General features: G+C 42.7%; 1 protein-coding gene across 11 annotated transcripts in view; it reads right to left on the minus strand.

Moving 5' to 3' along the window:
- Positions 1-19,030: 19,030 nt before the first annotated feature.
- LPP (LIM domain containing preferred translocation partner in lipoma) overlaps positions 19,031-20,997 on the minus strand; it is a 318,754-nt gene continuing 316,787 nt past the window's right edge. For all 11 annotated transcript variants that reach the window (XM_064721315.1, XM_064721322.1, XM_064721313.1 and 8 more), the window contains one exon: positions 19,031-20,225. In XM_064721315.1, the coding sequence (XP_064577385.1) occupies positions 20,097-20,225 (129 nt within the window). In that variant the 3' untranslated portion in view covers positions 19,031-20,096. The remainder of the gene's footprint in view (positions 20,226-20,997) is intronic.

Below are 20,997 nucleotides of genomic sequence, written 5' to 3' on the forward strand. Positions count from 1 at the left end.
CCTGAGTTTGGCCTGCATTAGAGCACAGGTAAGCAACAGATTGGAAGTGACCAAGGAATAGGCTCCTGAGGTAGATTTTTGGTGCATCCTATCTTGGCCCTGCTGTTGCAGTCTTGCCAAGGTGCTTTAAGTGCTCTTCAAAGAAGCACAAAGACTGAGCTCTGAGAACTTGTCTGTGCATGCATTTGCTGCTCTCTTTGCCAAGTTTCAAATGAGGTCCTGGGCATACTCTGGGCAGAGGTTTGAGAGGAAGATTGAGCTGCCTTGCTCATCCCACGATGAGCAAAAAACTCCAATTCCCCATGTTTTACCTTGCAGATGTGTGGATATACCATGGGAAGCTCCCTGTCTGTACAGCTGTCACCAGCTCTGCAATAACAAGATTCATGGGTTTGGCTCTCAGCTCTGAAGCTCATCTCTCCATTCTAGAGTGAAGATGTTCTCTGAATAAATGAACAAACTGAGATCTTCAAATGAACAACAGATTCTTCCTCAGGTCAGCTTTGCAGAGAAAGCAAATATTTCAGGAGAGTATGGTTAGTGCTCATAGCTCTCTGGAGCCAGCCTGCTAACTGCTCTGCGGTGGCTGTAAATCTGATGGTGGTTCAGCTGAAGGACCTCACAGATGCTATTTCAGGCTGATATAATGTACCATAAATGGGATTGAAAGCACCCATCCATAGCAGACAAAGCCTTTCTGGTTCATTCAAACACCGAGGAAACCGACCATTGTATATATGCACAGTTGGGATCCATCCAAAAGAGAGTGGTAGCCAAAAGAATTTACACGTTCCCTGGCTGGGGAACATGTTGATTTCAGAAGGCAGCAAAGGTAACACAAGGATACAGGGAGACTCCCTTGCCTGGCATTTAGTATTTGAATCTCATCCTTTGACTCACCATGAAAGGGAAGAGTTCCAGAAGGACAGAAGAGCCCCCATCACAAATGATATCCCTCATTTAGAGGCAACAAGGTGTTTGGTCTCCATGGGATGGCAAGAAAACAGAACTTGCTCTTGGGGTCTCTGGCTGAATTTTAGGGGGCACCTATCTAGCTGAAATGATGCATCAATAAACATAATATCACAATCAGCTTGTGGAATGCATTTCTATAAAGCACTGCAGAGAACCAAAGGGGTCCAGAAAGGTTTTGGTGGGGGCAATTCTTCAACTGTCAGCACAGGAACAGCCATCAGCCCCCCGTGTATTGAGAGAGGTTAAAAGCAATCACTTAACCCAAATGAGCACCATGGCAGGGAGAGCCTGTCTTGAATGCCTGAGAATATATCTAATTAACGGGGTCAGGGAAGGGTCCCCTGGGGCAGATGGCCACACCAGGGGTACACAGGGTGCCCTGGGAAGCTGTGCTCCTGGTACTGATCCCACATGGGCCACAGAACCAGAGGGATGCGTTGTCTGATCCTCCCTGGCAGTTTCTGTGCAAAATGGGGCCAATTTGCTGGGAAGCTTCCCACTCCCAAGGAGGGAAGAGGTGGGCTGCGAGTTTAACAAACATTTTGGTATTTGGAAGTCATTCCCAGCTCTCATTTAACACACAGACTGCATTTCCCGTTGCTAACTGGCAGCAAAGAGCTCATCAACATTTAAATAAGAGGCTTGTTAATGCCAGCGTGAGGCAGGTTTGCATGCCAAGGCTGGCTAAGGTTTCTTGCCAAGGATTTTCTAAGAGAGAATTTCTCTAGGAAACTCCTTTAAAAGGAATAATTCACTACTGGTTAAAGAGAGTGAGGGCTTAATTTGAAGAGGTGCTGAGCTGGTTAAGTCAAATGGATGGTGCAAGAGCTGAAAGCCTGTGAAAATCAGACTCCAGCTTTTAAATCAATTAACTGAAGAATGGCATGTGGAGTTTTGCAACTGGTTATGCTTTCTGCAATGCCATAACTGAAGGAAAAAAAGATTACACATGACCTTTTCCTTCAGTGTCACTGACTTGCCCATGGTAAATACACTCAGGTGGGGCTTTAAATGCACCTGTTACCTGAGTGTGGGAATATAAGGCTCTACAAATGGTCAAATGTGCCTTAGTGCAGAGAGGATGTGCAATATTTGGCTCTGTTTCTAGATCCCAAATGAGTCCTGTAAATTAAAAAGCATTTTTACTCTGGGACTTTGTGTTGAGCCTTCCATATGGAGACGAAGACCTCATCCCAGAGCCACTGGAGAGGAAGGGTGGCAGTTTTGGCAAAGCTGGAGGGTCCTGTGCTATATGTCTCTATAGCATGGTTTATTGCCTCTCCTTGTTCCGTCACAGAACAGGAGTAATGTCCGTGGTGTCGGAATGTGCACATGGTAATTGGCTTTTGCTGTAATTAAATGCCTCAGTGCCAGCGTTTAATCAGCCGCCAAAGCCGTTTATTGCCTCATATACGGCTGCACCACCAGCATTACCCCTTAATTAGTTGCTGAAATAGTGATGATTTAGCAGCGTCTTTATATTTATACTTTAAGACAGCAGATTCAGTCCAACACCAACAATATGGCAAGATAAAAAAGCAGACCATTGTGCTATGCAATGATTTGGGTTTATTTATTTTTCCTTACCTCATGGAAAACAGTGTCCTGTGTAACTCCTGGTGGTTACCTCCTGGTAACACTGCACTGGAGGTGGTTAACACTTGGAAAGCAGTTCCTGTGTCTCTGCTCTGCTCCAGGGCTGACCTTGTGTATTTTCAGTGGGTTCAGCATCCATAAAACATAGCTCCCAAAAACTCTCAGCTTCACCCCCTTTGACTCACCATTACCAGGACTGCCTTGTTGGGCAGACCAGAGACAAAGAGCTCCCAGTCTTCCTCACAGGAGCTTCCTGGAAATGAACTCCTTGGCATCATTGGAGTGGGGGCACTTTGTTTTGCAGGACCCTGGCAGGTTGTGACATGTGACACTGACATTAGCAGCAATTCTCCTGACAGCCCCACCCAAACCTTCCCCCTTTTCCCCGCCGTGGTGGTGCTGTGTGGTGCAGCCACTTGTATTTTGGGGGGAATGGAGCAGTGAGAGGGCTCACTCACTTGTCCATTCATCTTCTCCATTTCGGTTGTCTGAAAGGAAGAGGTCTGGTCTGATCTTTCAGAGTCTCTTGATAGTTAATGGCATGAGAGAAGCCTCTCCAGAAAGCAGCTCACCCTGCCATGAAGAACCTGCCAAAGCTTTGTTGGAGGAATGGCCCTTTGGAAGTCCATCTCTCACAGAGGGAGCCCTGCTGCTCTCTTGCATTGGGCTTTTCCTTTCCAAACTGTTATTCCAAGCCCTTCCCAGAACACCAATACTGTCTGCTAAGACCAGCACTAGGGATAGATTTATCAGCCTTCCAATTTTATTTTCTGCTTTGAAAACCCCTAAAGAAGCTCAGAAAGCCTCTGAAATCTAGTCAAAATTGACTAGAAAGCAAAATAAAACTCCCTTTTTGACACAGAAGTAATACAGGAGGTTAGCCTAGATAAAAATCAGGATAAACATTCCAGACCCACTTTTCTTCAAAGCCAGGTGGCTAAATCTCCAGTAGCCACAGCTGGAGACAGCAATTGCACCAGGAGAACACAGGGGTACAACTGCTTTTCATTTGACCAGGAATGTCACCAATAGAGCCAAACAGTCTCCTCTGCCTTCATCCTCCCTTCGTCCTGGGATAGCTCCCATTGGCACCTGGATTTTAGATACAATTCACTCCCAAAGCTTCCATTGTCTTCAAAGGATTCTGGTAGCCTTTGATTGCAAAAAAAGCAGTGCCAAACTATGGAATTAATAGCTCCCCCACCCTTGGCCCTCGCCTCTGGCCCCTGGCCTGCTAATGCATTTTGATTTGTGTGTGGACAACGTATCCCTGGAACTTTTCCATTGTAACAAGTTTAGGAAAAAGTACCTTGTGCTATAAAGGAAGTAATAATATCGAGTTTGGAAAACTATACAGCAGTTTGAATAGACTTGAAAGCCCACACCATCACACTCCCTTTACTGCCAAGACAAAGCCTGTCAGCCTCCCGTGTCCTGGAGGAACAAGCTGCAGTTTGTCCTTTCCTGAGGGAGAACACAGGCCCTTCCTAAGGTCCCCTGGGAAGGGGAGGAGGAGCTGGGAGGAAGGCTGCTGCCTGAGCCTCCTTCCATGGCTGACAAAGCATCCCTTGACAATACATAACCTACTAAAGAAGTCCTTCATTTTCCCTGGTGGTGGGAAAGTAAGGATGGGATTTAATTTACAGCCAAGAATATTTGGTCTGGACAGCAGGAGAGACGGTTTAAGGCTGAAGACAACACTGCCATGGAGAGGACTGCCAGGGGAGGTTGTGGGATCTCCATGTGCCATGTTTTCAAGGTCACACTAGATAAAGATTTCTTGGGAATGACATGGAAGGAATGGGTTTAGCTGTATTGTGTGGATTGAGATCTTTCTATAACTCTCAAAAATTCTTTTTATGATAACCACTTCTGCTAATAGCGAGGACAATATTCATCTCGTTTAACCCTTAAAGGCACAAAACAAGCCTGTCTCAGGTGCTTACCTAAAGAAAAGATGCAGCTTCTCCACTGACAGGAGGGCCACCTTAGACAACATATCTGTCTTGCAGGCTGCTAAAGTTCATGGAAATTAATCCCATCTTGAAGATGATCTGTGCAGCACACTGTGCAGGAGATTTCTAAGAGAAAAGGGCTTTTATAAAAAGGTTCATAGACAGAAAGGGGAGATAAACAAAGGCTTTATAAGCAGGGTGCAGATATTTAGCATGTATCTGTGCAAATGCTTACCGGGATACACTGGACTCCCCACCATATGAAGCATTTCTGTCAGGGAGAGCATTCAGTGCTGCACCAGGTTCTCTGGATGGAGAGGTGGAGCTCAGCCTGTGTGGGGACCAGTGATATTTCCCAGGCAGATGGGAACAATCCTGATTATTTACCATAATGATATCCTAGAAAACAAGTTTCTAGAAGAGATAGGCTTTGCTAACCACACTTCTTTCTATTCTGCCCGTAACAGTTTGAATACTGTTCCTCCATTCAGCTGCAGAGCAAGGTCTCTGGCTCTGCTGTCATACCATCATAACACAAATTTGAGAACATTTGTGGACACCTTCCCATACAACCCAACTCTGCAGATTACCGCATGGGTTAGGGATGGAGTGCTCTCTACTGCAAAAGCACACAATTTTAGGAACAGTGCAAAATTCATCAAGACATGGTCAGTATGACAGAGGTGAGCCTCTTGGGACACTTTTGTATCCTTACTTCACTCAACAGTAAAACAGACTCTTGAACTATGCTCAGGAGCCACACAATGAAATTTTGAACCTAAAAGAGAAAAAGGTGAAGGATATAAAGCATAATTGCAGGTGGAGGCTTGAAGAAAGTAAATACCATTCAACTTGAAAAAATAATTTCACACGCTAGCAAACAAAAATGAAATTTATAAGAAGTTTATTGGATTGGTAAAATGTAATAAAAAGCATTTGTGATACTTCTTCTGCAAAGAAAAAAGGCATCTGGCGATTTTGCATATTTATTTTCCCTTACAAAACATTTGAAAAGCATAACTGATAAAAAGGATAACAACTGAAAGAGCAGAGCAAAGAGGAAAATACATCTCAATATAATTGGATAATGCATAATAAAAATACAGAAAACACATGCTTAAAACAGCTTTCATTCTCTTACTGTAAAAAGTCATTTTATGTGTTGAATAAAAAATATATGCCGGTTGCTCTGAAAATTGCAGTTTAGAAGAGGTAACTAGCTGAGAACAAAATATATATATCTATATATATTTATAAATATAGAAAATGTGTATATGCTGCATCTGTCCTCAGAACAAAATTGGATTAAATGATTTTTCAATTCATGCACACAGTTACCAGAGAAAAAACTTCATTTATTGCTTAGCAGATCGATCCTGTAAGGTGCTGATTGCATTTCCTGAGTGCCCTCAAAGCCCTATGGAAGGAGTCAGTGAGGGAGACAAGTGGCCTGATGGGTTCCGTGACAAGGGAGGCTACTCAGCAGCTCACAGGAGGTGCACTCAGCAAGTCACAGGAATCGGGAAAATTCCAATGGCAGCAGGATTAGGCCTCCCACAGTCTTGGGTAGTGCTTTTGCTCAGCAAGGTGTAAAACTCTGATACCCCCAAGCTCTGACAGACAGGAGACCACTCCTAAAAACTCAAGTAATGTTACTTCATTAGGATGCAAGGGCATAGGGTATGCAGCAGAAGCATTCCTCATACAGAAAGTGCTTCCTTGTGCCTCCCCCTGCCCAGATCCCTAGGCTAGTGATTCACATTAAAAAGGAAGATGCTGCCCACACCACTGAGCGCCTGTCTGCTGACACTGGACAGGGAGGAGAGTGGCCAGTCACACTGCCTCCCAACTGCAACAAAGGCAACAACACAGAACCTTCTCCATCTCATGGGCTAAACCAACAACTACCCTGAAGCTGAAGCACCATCTGAAACCACTGTGAACTACAGCACATCCAGTACAGATCATTCCCGGTGAGCCCTCGGAGCCCACAGGTCTGCAACTGGCAGGGACAGGCCAAGGCATAGCAGCTACATAGGCAAATACATTCCTGGGGGCACTTCCTCCTTGCAGTCTGAAAGGCCTGAATCATTCTCCCAGCCTTTAGGGGGTTCTCCATGTAGCCAAGAGGAATCCTTCTGGAATGACCTATGTGTGGTTCAGACCCCCTTGTATCTGCACACAGGTGAAGCCAGCATGAGAGACTGGGCTCTGAAACACGACAAACCTCTGCTGTTTGTTCCCTTCTGGAAAGTGACTTCAATAAATGCAGAATTAGTACTCAGGGTCTCTCATCTGACTAACTAGAGGGAAGGCACTGGAGCTGCTTTCCAGGCTCTCTGACTGTCTAAAGCACAAGCTGTGGCATGGAAAAGCATAGGCCCACCAAGGAAGCTGATGTCTCACCAAGGCAGATCCTTTCTAGCAAGACTATAAAAGTCCAGCCATTACTTGGCTCTGCCCATACCTCAGTTCTCACTCTCCAAAGAGACAGTAGAGCAGGTCACAGTGGTGCAGTTCAGAGCATCAAAACATCAAATCTTTCCCTTCACTGCATTTCCAATACACCTGGCATTTCCTGTCTGATCACAGCAGGGAAAATTTTGCTTAAACATTATTTTGAGGATTGAAAATGAGAGCATACCAACCTTTTTAATACAGTAGCACCTATCAAACTTTGGTTCGCCTTCAGATTTTCTCTCTTCTAGCATTATATAAAAAATGAATGATTTAGATTTTATAAGAGACATTATTAAGGGAATAAATTGTTCAAATATGAATAACCCTTGAGTTCTGATCAGGAAGAGATGTTTGAGGAGATATACCCAAGTACCTCTGCTACAGAACAGTTGCCCACCAGACAACAGGGTGTACAAAGCAAGACAAGCTGCACTAATGGGATTTTTGCTTTGCTTATCCCCATGGAGAACAGATGCTCAGCATTAGCCTCTTGCTTCTCTTCTCCATCACCCTCCTAGTTCCTGTCTCTCTACCATCCATAAAGGAGCACAGCAGGTCTCTGAAAAGGCACACAGTGAAGCAAGTGGAATACTTTACTTACTTTTTGTAAAGGCAGCTCTATCAATAGCCTACTTGTCACCTTGCTGGTTGTTCTGCTGAGATGCTTGTCAGGAGCTTAGCTACTCAGGCACATTAGAAATATTCCTTTTTAGGTGGATAAAGCAAAGAACTAGATCAGACTTGAGGGACAAGGCACAAAATGCCCATTTGCAAAACTGAAATGGGTTTCCAGCCCACACAGAGCTGTCAGTAAAGCACTGGCAGATGCAAAAAAGAGCTCCAGTTTGGATTTTCAATGGGTACCATCTCAACACAGTTGAAACTCAAACTACAACCTCCGGCTGTGCATTTCAGTGCAAACTGCTCTTATCTCATGCAGCCCTGAATGAAACATTAGCACAAAGGCAGCCTAATTGGAACAGGATCTTCTCCTCCCTCCCTGCAAATCCTCATCATTGCACACAATCCCATAGCTAATGGCAAAGAGAAAACAGCTGATTCTGGCAAACACTCTCACTGGGAAGGCAGGATCAAGCCCCAGGCTGGACGCAGAGTCACCATGGGGAGCAGCACTGGCTGTGGAGAGGATGAGGCTGACCTTGCTCCCTTAGCAGGCCTTCCTCACTCCCATGCTGCAGCAGTGTGGAAAGCTGGAGCTGGAGCAAATGTTTGCAGAAGAGATGCTGGGCTCTGGCTTAGTTTAGGGAACAGAGGGTGTCATTTTTCTCCTTGTATGCCACCAAAGAAGATCAGAAAAGCAAAAAGAAACTACATTGAATGGCCATCTCCCTTTCATTTTGAAATGTATGCATTTCCCCCAGTGAAGGCATTCCTGCCATGTAGGATTCCTATTCTGAAAACTTCTCTATATCAGACTGGAAAATATTCTTATTGCATTTGCTGGTTCCAAATTCTAGGTAAGCACTCCTAGACGGAGCTACTGTTTTCATTCAGTGCCCAAGCCAAAGTGGCTCCACATCCTATGGGGACCAGGGCAAGACTACAACTCAACAAATGAAAAGTAAAAATAATGATACCTTGAAAAAGCACATGGTCTTGATTATAAAAAATGCTGAATAAGCAAAGCTACTATGGAACAAAATCAGCAGGAGACATAGGAACAGCCATTAAAATAAAAAATCAGAGCAATTCTGCCCTTTATTTTCTTGCCACATTATTATTTTCACCTCTCTCTTCTCACAGATGAAGTGGGGCAGACCAGTTCTTTTTCCTTTTCAAGCTGGCTTTGCTCTCTGGGCTGTCACGCTGCTGGCACAGCCCTGCGGAGACAGGACTTCCCGCACTTCAGGGGAATGCTGAACTGGGGCTATTTTTTAAACATCAAACTATTCCTGTTCACTGTACACTCTGCTTCCAAAAATAAAACAACCATCCAAGTCTTTAAACAAGCAGACGGACCCTTTAAAGTCTCATAACAATGTTTTAAGCCTGGGCTAGGAGGGATGGGAACAGGAATACATTTTCCTACTAATTGGAAATAATGAAACTGATGTTTGTGGATATGAAATGCTGGGTAATAACAAATCAGAGGTCTGTGGCTGAGCCTGTTCTGCCAGCCAGCCTTTGTGAGAAAAAGAGAGCAAGAAAGGTTTTTTTTCTTTGCATTGATGAACTTGAAATGAAAGCAGGGGCAATACATGGGAAGGAAAAGGGCAGACAGGTACAGGGCATGGAAATTATTTGCCTGGAGCAACCACAGAAGTAGGCAGAAAAATGGCAAAAATAATGTATCCTTATTCCTTTAGCCCCGGTTCCTAAAACTAGTTTGGGAATGAACTGGGGGAAGGGGAGGAAGGAGCAGCAATTTGAACACAGCAGATGCTCCAGTTAAACCATATCTTCCCAAAGAGGAACCGAGGGTGGGGGCAGGGGAGATGGCTATTATTAATGTCCTTCCGTATATAGCAAAGCAGACATCCTGCATAATGGCAACACAATACATCAATAATAGCCCAAGAATAGCTTCCTACCGGTTTTTTCCCCCTGACAGTTAGAAACATAAAGAGAAAAATCAAGCTGCTGAGATAAATAGCTGAGTCTCCACCCCCACCTCAAATTGCCTTGGCATATTTTAAGAGATAAATGGTTCTATGAGAAATTTAAATAGCTTTCTCTTTTCTTTTTTGGCAGCTGCAGGAACTGGGTCAGGTGTAGAAATTATTAATTTAGAAGCCTGAAAAACCCATGTTTGAAACTAAGTTTTTTTTTTTTTTCCTTTAAAGCATCAACTTTCTTAGAAGCAGAGTTACAAAAAAAAATAATTGAGGGGTATTTTTTAAACAGAAGTCAGGTAAAAATAATGAAATAACAGTGCAGGCTGTCGAAAAGGGACAATTTGTTTAACAGTTTAATGGACATTAAAAGTATCCATAGTAGATTGTTAATGGGTTTTATTGCAGAGTGCTGTATTTGCCTAATGGCTTTCATTCCTCTTGATCAAACATAACACTGGGAGTCTGCCTTGAGGAAAGAGTCTGGGGGGCACCATTCTGTAGCTTTACCCAAAGTTTAGTGCATGTTTCCAAAGAGACAAGAGATTGCTGCAAAGTGACCAGCACCAAACATTCCCATGAGGAGCCCATTATTCTCCTGCAGGTCTCAGAACTGACACCCCAGGGAGCTTGAGGCTGTGCTGGCTGGTGCTCAGAGCTGGGGAACCTGGTGCTGAACCACGTGTAAATCACTGCCTTCCCCCTCCCACTCAAGTTACTCTTGCTTTGCACATTGATACCAGGATTTGTAGCACAGCTTTCTGCTCGATGCCAACAGCCATCTCCCTCCTCATGCCATATGGGGAAGGATCTCTTTGCAACCATAAAACCTTGAATCTTACAGAGAAAAAAGGTCAAATCCTTTAGGATCAGCTCCGAGCAATGAAATGCTGAATGAACTATCTCACAGGAGAGAACACTAATTAAGACCTGTAAAAGGTTCAAATTTCCAGTGCTATAAAGAACTCTGAGGTCTTGAAAGATACCCAGTTGGCAGGCAGCCCACTTCCTCTGCCGCATGGCTGGTGAAATCCTCCTGTTCCTCGTGCTCTGCGTCCCAAATCAGGTGGATACCTGAGAGGGAGGAGACTCCCTCGTTTATACTCACTGCACCTCTCAGGGCTCATGGCTGGTGCTCTCCTTCCCTTAGTGACCAATCAAAAATTTAGAATGGTGACAGAGGGGCAGATGTAAATAGAACTGCAGTGCCTAGAAAGTCAGAGCACAGATAGGATCAGAAGACAGACTGTAATTACAGGCCCTGCTACTTATTACATAGGCCAGTTGGGCTACATGAGCCTTTGGTGGAAACTTCCTGTGCAATTAATAAAGGAGAAACAGAATACTTTTGCAATCACTTTTCTAGCTTTCACTGTGGGGGTCCAATCCTGCCATCCTGGATTAGCTCTGATCATAGACAATCTTTCTCTGCATAAAATGAAGGCATCTGTTCTATACGACTAACCAAAAAAAAAAAAAAAAGAAAAAAAGAAAAAAGGACAAAACCCTCATTGCAAACCTACACCATGCACTCAAGAAGGAAAGGAAACTGATCCTGATCCCTCCCAGATCGTAATCTGACAATGTTTTCAAGTCATCTGGCAAAAAGGAAGAAGAAAGAAGAATGCTATGAAATATTTAAAATCCTACTTCTGTCAAGAATACATAAGAGAAGAAAGGTGAGTTTGAAAGGGCTGCATTATTTGTAAGGTAAAACCTGAAAGCACCACCTTTTGCATAGAGGCACGAGGTGCCCTTGGCCTGAGCCACAGCGGTCCTGAGAACAAACACCAGGCACTGATTCGACAGGGACTGGTGTGACAAAGTCAAGGCTGGGTGTGAGGGGGACCAAAGCACTGTCCTGCAACACCCTGGCATGTACCATGGCACATGTGTTGATAATACAGCAAAACAGCTGCTCCTTTGCAGCCAGCAACTCATCCTCCTCATCTAAAGCTTGAATAAGATTTTCAAGAGCATGAGAAACAGAGCATGCCCAGGGGAGGACTTCTCCTAAAGGCACTTTTTTATTGCTGAGATTCTCACCAAAGAGACTTCCAAGGAAGGGGAGAGTGCCCTGTGAGATCTGAGACCCATCAAATGACATTTTGCTTTCCTCCTGTAGCCAGGATTTTGCCCTTCCCAGTCTCAAAACCCCACTGGTATAGAGCACCCTTGCAGAAAGGTCTCATCTGGGCATGACCACTGGGCTGATCCCAACCCTATCACAAGAAGCAGGCACAGAAAAGGGCTGGATGTGCCCAGCTGTCATCAGGAGGAGCCCCCATGCAGGTATTCAGAAGATCCAATGCTCAGCTGAGTCTTTTTCTTGGTCACATCCACCTGCCTGCCTTACAGTCCCAGTAGAAACCGTAACAGACTTCAGGACTGGTACTGGGCATACAAATGGGATCAAAATGATCCTGAAACGCTGAAGAAAAAGACTTTGGAACAAAACTGGCACAGCCACAATCCCCACAATGCTTGTGTAAGAGAGAAAGAAAGAATCCCTAGAATGTATTTATCAAAAGCCATTTTATGCAGATTTTTCCTTCTGAATATTTAAAACATGGTGAATATTAAACTTCAGAGATTCTTAATATGTTCCAAAGCCCCACGGACCTTTGAAATGCTAGCTCATCAATATGCAGCATCTAATCTTGTCAGAAAAAAAAAAATAAAGAGGGGGAAAAAGAAAAGCTATTCATCCTCTGCACACAGAGGTTATAGTGAGACTCCCAAGGAAAATAAAAAAACAACCAACTTCCAGCATCTTATGCAATAGGTTAAATTTACTCTGGTTGGGAAAGTTTCACTTTCTGCAAGAGAGAAAGTGCCTGTACGTGCATAGCTACTGGAAGCTTCTTCTGAAGTGTGAGGCTGAAACTGTGTAGCTGGATTACAGTAAGTAGTTTATTAAAAAAAACAAGGCTTGTGGCTTTGCCTCTTGTTCCAGTCCAATGCAGTCTCAGGATCCCCTCTCCAAGGGCCAGCAGACAGTGCGCCACCTAAAAATTCATTCTAGTCCAAAATACTGTGGTTGAAATGGTTTTGCTTGTTTATAAAGTTTAGTGTTTCGTATCGCTTGCATCTGACCTTCAGCAGAAAGAAAAGCTCAGTTAAATTGTGCAAATATGTACCAAATGGGAGCAAGGGAAGGCAGCCAAAAATGCTGCATGAGCTTTTGCAGGGCTGCAGCCTTTTAGGAGCACCAGTTAGATGAACTGGATGAGAGGCCAAATTGATTTAGGCTCCAGGCAGGAGCTTAAAACACCATGACATCCAGATTCACAAAGAAAATGTTCTGTTGCTGCAACCCCAAATTTCCTGCACATGAAAACACTGTTTTCTTTCATCTTTAGTAGATGCTCGTTCTGTAATCCGACATTTAAAAATGAACAAACAAACAGGAGTCAGCTGACAAAGGATTCTTGCTGGTGAATGGAAGTAGGTCACTCTGAGTATTTAGCCTTTACAGTCTGGCTTAATATTAGTGTTGTACACAGCGCAGTAACAAAACTGCACTGGAGACAGGGAAAGACTCTAATTTTGTCTTTTCTGTGAAAATTAGCATTAAGGTTCTGCATTAATGTGCAATGCTTCCCCAGCACCCGATATCTGGTTAATTAAAATAAAAACCACAACCACAAAGCAAACCACACACTAAATTAAACAGCAACAAAAAACCCTTACTGGTCAGCCTGCATTTAAAGACATCTCAGTATGAGTAATTGGGGAGAGAGGAATTTTCCTGAAGGAACATAAAAGAAAATGAAAGCTCTACATACAAGACCAAATAAAATCTTCTGTCTCTCACGAATGCAAATTCTGGCTGCCCTTTTACACAAACATATTAAAGGAATATAACTGGAGGAAAAAAATAAAAGAGGAAAAGCTAATAAAATCATTTTTGAGGAAAAAAATATTTAAAAAACAAACTATCCTTCAAACATATTTCTTCATGGTAAATCCCTGCAATCATGTGGTTCTAAATTACATGGTTAAATATGACTGAAAAAGTAAGGCACAATTTCATAATCATTTTAAAAGCAATAATTATAACAATTTTCTTTGATATCCATATGGCAGGCCACTGATACTAAGGATGCACGAAACTACTTGATTAAAGATCTGAACAAGTTTTTCCAACTACTAGCTAAGACTCACAATACCTCGGTGAAGTAAGTAAGAAACCATCTTTACTGCAAAGACGAGTGCACATTGAGGACATGGAAAAAGTGGGTAAGAGAGGCTTGTGGACAAGGGGAGGCAGAGGCACCCTGAGTGTGATGTTCCTGGGGAGGGACTCTAACCCCTGGAAATGTAAAGGTAATGCCACCACTGGGGCTTCTGTTTCCTTCCTCATTTTCTAAAACATCTAAGTAGGATAACAATACTGGACAAATAGCAAAATTAAAAAAAAAAAAAAGAAGAAAGTTTTAACTGGATGCTCTTGCTACCCGTGATAAACCCAGTGCTTCCACACGTTACACAAAGCCAAAGGGACCAGGGACACGTAGTCAGGAGTGAAGCCCAGTGCACTCTAAGTAGCAACAGTCAATACTGCAGTGTGGATTTCTGCTCAGTTACAGCCCCACAAACACCTGACATGTGTGTGTATGCCAGACTGCTCTGCAAGGGTGCAACTTAGCTTTTTTGAGACCACAGCAGAAAATTTCCAGGCTGAAGTGAGAGCTGCTCCTCAGTGTCCTCCAGGAAACTTACTGAGGCTGTGCTTTTTTTCGTAGATTTTCAGATGCTGGATGAATGTTATAATTTCACATGTCTAAAGTCTGTTCTCTCTCAGGCTCCAAATGCCAGCTGGGCAACCAACTGTTGCAACTTCAAACTTGAAATGCTGAGGGAGACAGGTAATATTTCTAGAAATATTGAAGGAAAAATGCCATTCCCAAGCCCAGAAAGGAGATTAAATTCAATCCGTATCTCTTGATTTTCATGGCAGGTGCCATAATGTGCCTATATTCTTCAGTAATTTCAGGGGAAAAGCCAAACAGAAAAAGACCCCAAGTACAAAGAAGAAAATTGCAGCTGCCACAGAAAAAGACACTGGCAGACCCTATAGGCAGCCACTCCATGGCTTTAAGACAGATAAGAAAAATGAATCCAACAGAAGTAACACTGTTATTTTAAGAGTCACATTACTTGGATTGTTCTAACAAAGGAAACAGTGACTTCAAAATTAGCAAAACTAGTTAAAAATAGGAAAAAAAATCTCATAAAAAGTTTCAAAGCTTTTTTTTTAATTTCACCAGGTCCAATACTGAACCATTTACCAAGAACATTTGCTTGGTTTTAGGAAGAATTTTTATCCAAAAAAAGTTTTCAAAATTGTAACAGAAACTTTAATTTACCAGCAGAAGAAACCCAGGAATTACAAACAACTGTGAAAGAAGACATGGGTCTTTGAAAAATAAAAATATTTGTTAACAATTCTGAAATTTATTTAGATAAAAATTCAGTATAATTTTAATCATAACAGCAAAAACAACTCCCAAAAATGTTGTGGGTAACATTGCAAAAAGAGAGAACTTCTCATTAAAAACTTGCCCTTCTTCTATCACGTAATTTAGTGTAAAAATTGCAACCAGCTCTAACTGGAAATAGTGTTCTCACAGCTCTCTTGGTCTGTATTTTATTAACCTCTAGGTTATGGAGCAGTTCCTGCCCTCCTTCCACAACAAACCCTCAGTTACCATCGCTGGTGTTTTCTCATGAGAATTTCACCACAGTGGGATGGTTCAGCACCCCTCTCCAGGAGCCCCAGCTTGCAGCACTGAACCTGTGTGAGGTGTTGTCCACCCAGGCTGCTGAACAAACAGCAAATCACCACTGTGACCTCACTGCAGGAACCAGACACCATCAGCCACCAGCCAGCCACCACTCAGCTCAAGCACCAGGTGTCCAATATTTATCCTTGACATGGGATTTTTCCCAAGAACCTTCTCTTGGGTCCTGTTATCCCCTGCCTTCCAGACTTTCCCAAAATCAAAAGGAATCAGCATTTATCAGACCTAAGCCAGGCAGCAGCCATAACAGGTCCAAAGAGATTTCAGACTTGTTGCATATTCTCTTTAACAACCACCATTTCTTTAAAGACACTTTTTTTCATTCTTCTCAGGCATATTTGCTGATAGGCAGAAAGTCAACTTAAGGCCTGTGTTTTGTTAAAACCTCACTCCTGCCATCAGGATGAACACTATTATGTAGAGTGACAAACACTTTGGTACTCCCACACCTCTATGATTAAGTCATTACTCAAGTGTTTTGCAGTCATGATAAAAATCTAAGAATTAAAATATTAACACCTCTCCCAAATCCAAAATTAAAAGTGTGTTATCTGATAGGCTAAAGAATTGGTGTGGATTTCTGTTTTTAAAAGCAATGTTCAATGAATAAAATACGTGACAATAAAACCATCACATTCACAAAATACTAGTGTTAGCCTTGGGGATGTGCTTAAGGACTGGGCTGTAACCAAGGCAACCCAATCTCCTGGAGAAAGTTTACGTAGAGAGTTTTAAAGCCATTGCTCAAAGATACAGTAAATCTGGCTGTAGGGCTACTTGTGACATATGGAAGATGCCACAACCACCCAACACAAAGCACTCATCTTTTAACAACTCAACCTCCTGTCATGCAAATGTTACATTTGATCAGATGTGGTGTTCTCCTGCAGTTGGCATGAGGGTGACACAGGAGCCATTTCCTGTCTTCTGGATAATTTGATAGAAATTTAACTGCCCACATCCTACCCAGATCAAACCTGTATGATCAGGGGATAAAGAACCAGTCTGGTATTAATGGCTTATGTCACAGCACGCAATGGCTTTAAGTCTGCCCTTAAACAAACCCCAGGGACATAAATATTTTGCTAAATTAGAACCTGATCCTGGGCCCTGTCTGGCCACAGAAATCATGGGATCAGGCCTGACTTGCCAACAAACGCTAGACAAAGACAAAGCAGCATAAGCAGAAACTGCAGACTTGAACAGTAATGTTGGGGTGAGCTTCCAATTCTTTCTGAAAGGAACAGTTTGGACATTACCACAGCCACAGATGATGTGAATTTTTGTCATGGCTAGGAAGGTCCAACTTGAGAAAAGCAATGTCTCTTTGGCAAAAAGACTCCTTCTTTGGAACAGATAAACATGATATAATATAAGTATGTGATAAATATTGTGATGAAGCCATATCCCAGTGGTTCTTAATTGCAGTGCAATTGAGATAAATCCCACCAGCATTTCTTATTAAATCCTGAAGCATCAGCAGGGAGATTTCCATATACATGTGGGTGATGAGAGCCTCTGTGATACAATATCTTTCAAATTATTTATAGCAATTTTGGAAAACAAAACCACACAGAATAAAGAAGAGGGTTTTAGACACTTCCTCCTTCCAAGAGGCAGATGGCTTTGGTGTCTAGGGATGAAAAAAACCCCATCGTAGTACCTTTGCACAGATGTGTCTAGAAACCAGCCACAGCACCTCAAACATCAACACTGTTCAATCTTTGTCAATCATATTTCATCCATGAAGTATTTAATGCTTGAAAAGTTTGGCTCTCACCTCCCTGCATGCCAGCCCAACTCACCACAGCACTCTCATAACAGAGAGGATTCAGAGCTGGATCTCCTGGCTGGCTGCGTGCATTGCAATGGGCTGGAATCCCAGGCCTACATACCAGCAAACTTTTCTGGAAAGAGAAAATAGAGCTCCAGAAATCACTAGTTTGTGCTAGTCTGTGACTAGTTTAATCCCCCATAATGTCTCTGGGAAACTGCAAAGAAGCTCTCTCATGCAGAGGGCAGAAGACAAGGAGCCATATGACTTGCTCCAGTCCAGCCTATGGCAGGGCCATAAAAAGCCCAAAGGCTCTGAACTCGAGTCCTTAGTCTAGGCCACATTCTGCCGGAAGGCACAGCAGCTTGAGAGTCTCATCAACCCCTTGACTTAACACTCACAAGAGTAAGGAAGATCAGAGCTACGTTTTCTGCCTGATGAATGGCTCATTCTGCACCCAAATGCATCACATTTACCACCTGTGCTTGCATCCCAGCACTGACCTCCCCAGTTTTTGTAGGGTTAGTTCAAACTAGATTTGCTCAGTATTTGCAAGGTTTTTTGGACTGGTGGTGGTGCAGACTGTGTGTCAAGAAGCGAGCTCAGAAAGACCTTACATGCCACGGTTCAGGGAGCAGGAGCCCAGGTGGAACCTGGTGGGAGCCAGGGTGCAAAAAATCTGTTTATGTCTGAGGCAGTAACATACTTGCAGGCCAGGGTAGAAGTCCAGTATAAAAATCCAGTATAAAAAGTCAAACTGCTTCAGCACAGCCCCTATGGTGGTGAAGGAAGACTTCTGCTCAATGATGCCACCCTTCTACAAAGAAGGATTCATTTCAAGCTGTGAATTTTGGGAAACTTCCCTGACACTGGTGAAGTTTGCCAACATATAAACCATGTAAGGAATGGAGGTTTCAGGCTGGTATTTCTGTATTTGAATTTACCACAGACAGCTGAAGCTACTGAATATCACAGTGCTCTTCCAGAAAGGTTAGTGCTAAACTGAAAAGAAATGCACCATATGCAGGAGCTGCAGTATCACATTACAAATTTTCCTTTGTTTCCTATCAGTTCAGCTCATCTAACTTTTCAGCATTAGTGGATATAATTATTCTCTATAACAGAAGCCTGATACAAAGAGGAAAGCACCACATTCTTACAGTTTTTCATTGGGATGCTTGAAAAAAAAGATCTGAAAAGTTACCCTTGAAAAGTTACATTTTGTCATTTTTATGGTCAATCAGCCTGCGACTGTTTCAGTTCTGCTTCTTAATTTAAGTGCAAAGAAAGGTATTTTCCTTGATTACATCTGCAAATAAGATATTAATGTCAATTCAGTGATATGAAAATTACTCCCTCACTATGTAATTTGCACCTTAGTTATTATGGGTTTCATGAACAAGACTATTATAGCTGCTCAGAATGCCATGGATTTCTAATTTTTTGATTTGTTTTTAATTAACCAAACTAAAAAACCCAAAGAAACCCTAAACCCATGATCATGTGAAAGAAAAGGATTATCTGTGCCCAGGTTTTATTTACCTTGGGATATATATTGATTCTGGACTGAAGATGAAAATGCTGCTCCTAGCCCAGCACTCTACTGCCATGGATTTCACAGAGGCAAGTTAAAAGTGGCTGGGATGAAAATGGAAGAGGAAAAAATTTGCCTGTTTTCTGGAATGGCATAGTGAAGGGTTTAATACCCTCTTTAGCTTTCTTAGGATGAAAACTGAACATGTATTTATGATGATTTTTTTGCTGTTGTTGAAACAAGACCTGATTTTTTAAATTGAAAAATACAAATCACATGTTTTAACATCAGAGAAATGTGTATCATCCCAAAGCCTGATTCAATCCCTGTTACTGTTGAAGGAAAATCCTCCCACTGCAATAACAGGAGATGGAAAAAGACTTTATTGCTTGAATGTCTACCCAGAGACCAACACTGCCAGTGGCCCCATTAGAATGGGCTCTATGAGAGAGTGGTGTAAGATTTTTTTGAGCATCACTTTACACTGCAGTTCTATGTAGTCATTTTAATCTTTTTTTAACCACTGGGATTTCAGAAATGTGTTTCCAGCCCCACATCCCTTAAATATCTTCTCAAGGGACATGACTGGCTTATGCCTCTGGTAAATCAAAAGCATGTTGTGTATATTGTGTATTGTGTGTGTAGTGTGTGCAAGCTCACATCTTTTGTGATTGCTCATACATTGTGAATTGGAAGCATCACTACTGAATAAATTTATGCAATAGCTAAATAGACTTTCATGAGTAAAAGAAAAACACTTTGAACTGGAAGGGAATGGAGACAAGCAAGGGCCTAAGAAATGACCGATCTGTGTCCCAAGGATACAAGATCACACCTACACTCAGCTGCAGAACAGCTGCAGTTGCACTGTTTGTGTTAATGCTGGCTCTGCTCTCACACCTTCTAGGACAGTGGAGCTACTTCTGCTGGTGACACAGATCCTATTAAAGTCATCAGCAGACATTGAAGTCCCATGACTTCAATGAGAGCTGCTCAGGTTCTCAAAATAACTTGGGAGAAATAACTACCTCAGCCATCTTTCACCCTCTACCTTCATGTACTTCTTAAGAAACAGGAATCAAAGCATAGCAAGGACCATGTTCAGACCTCTTTATACAGGCAGATAACTTAGGTGCTGTGACCCTTAACTCCATCAGCTGCACACAGAGCAGCTGCTCTGACTCACTCACCTCACTGCCCTCCTGGACAGTTGTGTCTAAATTAGGTGTCTGTCATGGGTTGTCTGAACATGGGCTCTCAAACTGCCCTCTTGTTCCAAGACCTTCCAGTTTTACTTTTTTTTTTCTTTTTTTTTTTTCTTTTTTTCAATAACAGAGATTCAGACCCTAGGCTGGAAAGAAATCATGCAAAGCTTGTGCAATATCTCCCAATGGGCATCCTGGGGAGGGTCACAGTTGATACTCAGAGATCAGTGCTGGCCTTGGCAGTCAGAGCCTGGATCCGAGCGGAGTTGCAGGTCTTGCAGAGGATGTGCCCATCCAGAGGGTAACAGCCCTGATTGTCCCCTTCAGACAGGAGGCCACCACAGTCCTAGGAAATAAGTGAACAGGAAGAGCAAAGTAAATAAGAAAGAACAAGATTAAGCAAAGAATCTATTAGTCAAAGAAACTCTCCTCACTCTCCACCTTGTAACAGGATCCAGCCTGAGTCAGTGCAAAGCATGAAGCTGAGGTACGTGATGTCTTTTACGATTAAGCCATTTTCTGATAAGAGACAATGCTGCAGAGAAGATGGGTTCCCAAGCTCCCTGCTGAATTTAATCCAATTGAAAATAAAAGGAGATTATTCCCTTCACATTTCTGAGGAAGCAAAGGTCTTTAGCATTGGAGAAACATCAAACTAAACCACATATTTATTAATTCAAAAAAAGGATAAAAAAGAAGCATCACTGAGAAAAAGTTTAGCACCAATATCTGACTATAGGTAATCTCCTTTGGAACAGTTAATGCCATGAAGTTACAGCCTCCATTCCAGGAGTGGCAGCTAAGCAAAGTCCCTTCCTGTCTCCCCTACCAGAACTGTCACCAGTGTTTGCATTACAATTGGCCAAAAAGGTTGTGGCAAAAAGAAGGATGTCAGACAGGAACATGGAAACCCCACTCCAAGGCCCCCAAACCTGCTCCAGAGACCTCAGCCTATAAGCTTTAAGGAAGCTGCTAGGAAAGTTGGGAATTACCCCACACTTTGTGATTAAGCAATTGCTCGGCCCAGGACTGCTGATGGATCCATGTGTGTGAAAGCCTGGGTATCTCAGCAACCAGCATGGGGACATGCTGTATGATGAATTAGGCTCTACAAAATT

The sequence above is a fragment of the Zonotrichia leucophrys genome, chromosome 9 (assembly GCF_028769735.1).
Source record: "Zonotrichia leucophrys gambelii isolate GWCS_2022_RI chromosome 9, RI_Zleu_2.0, whole genome shotgun sequence".
Classification (NCBI taxonomy): Eukaryota; Metazoa; Chordata; class Aves; order Passeriformes; family Passerellidae; genus Zonotrichia; species Zonotrichia leucophrys.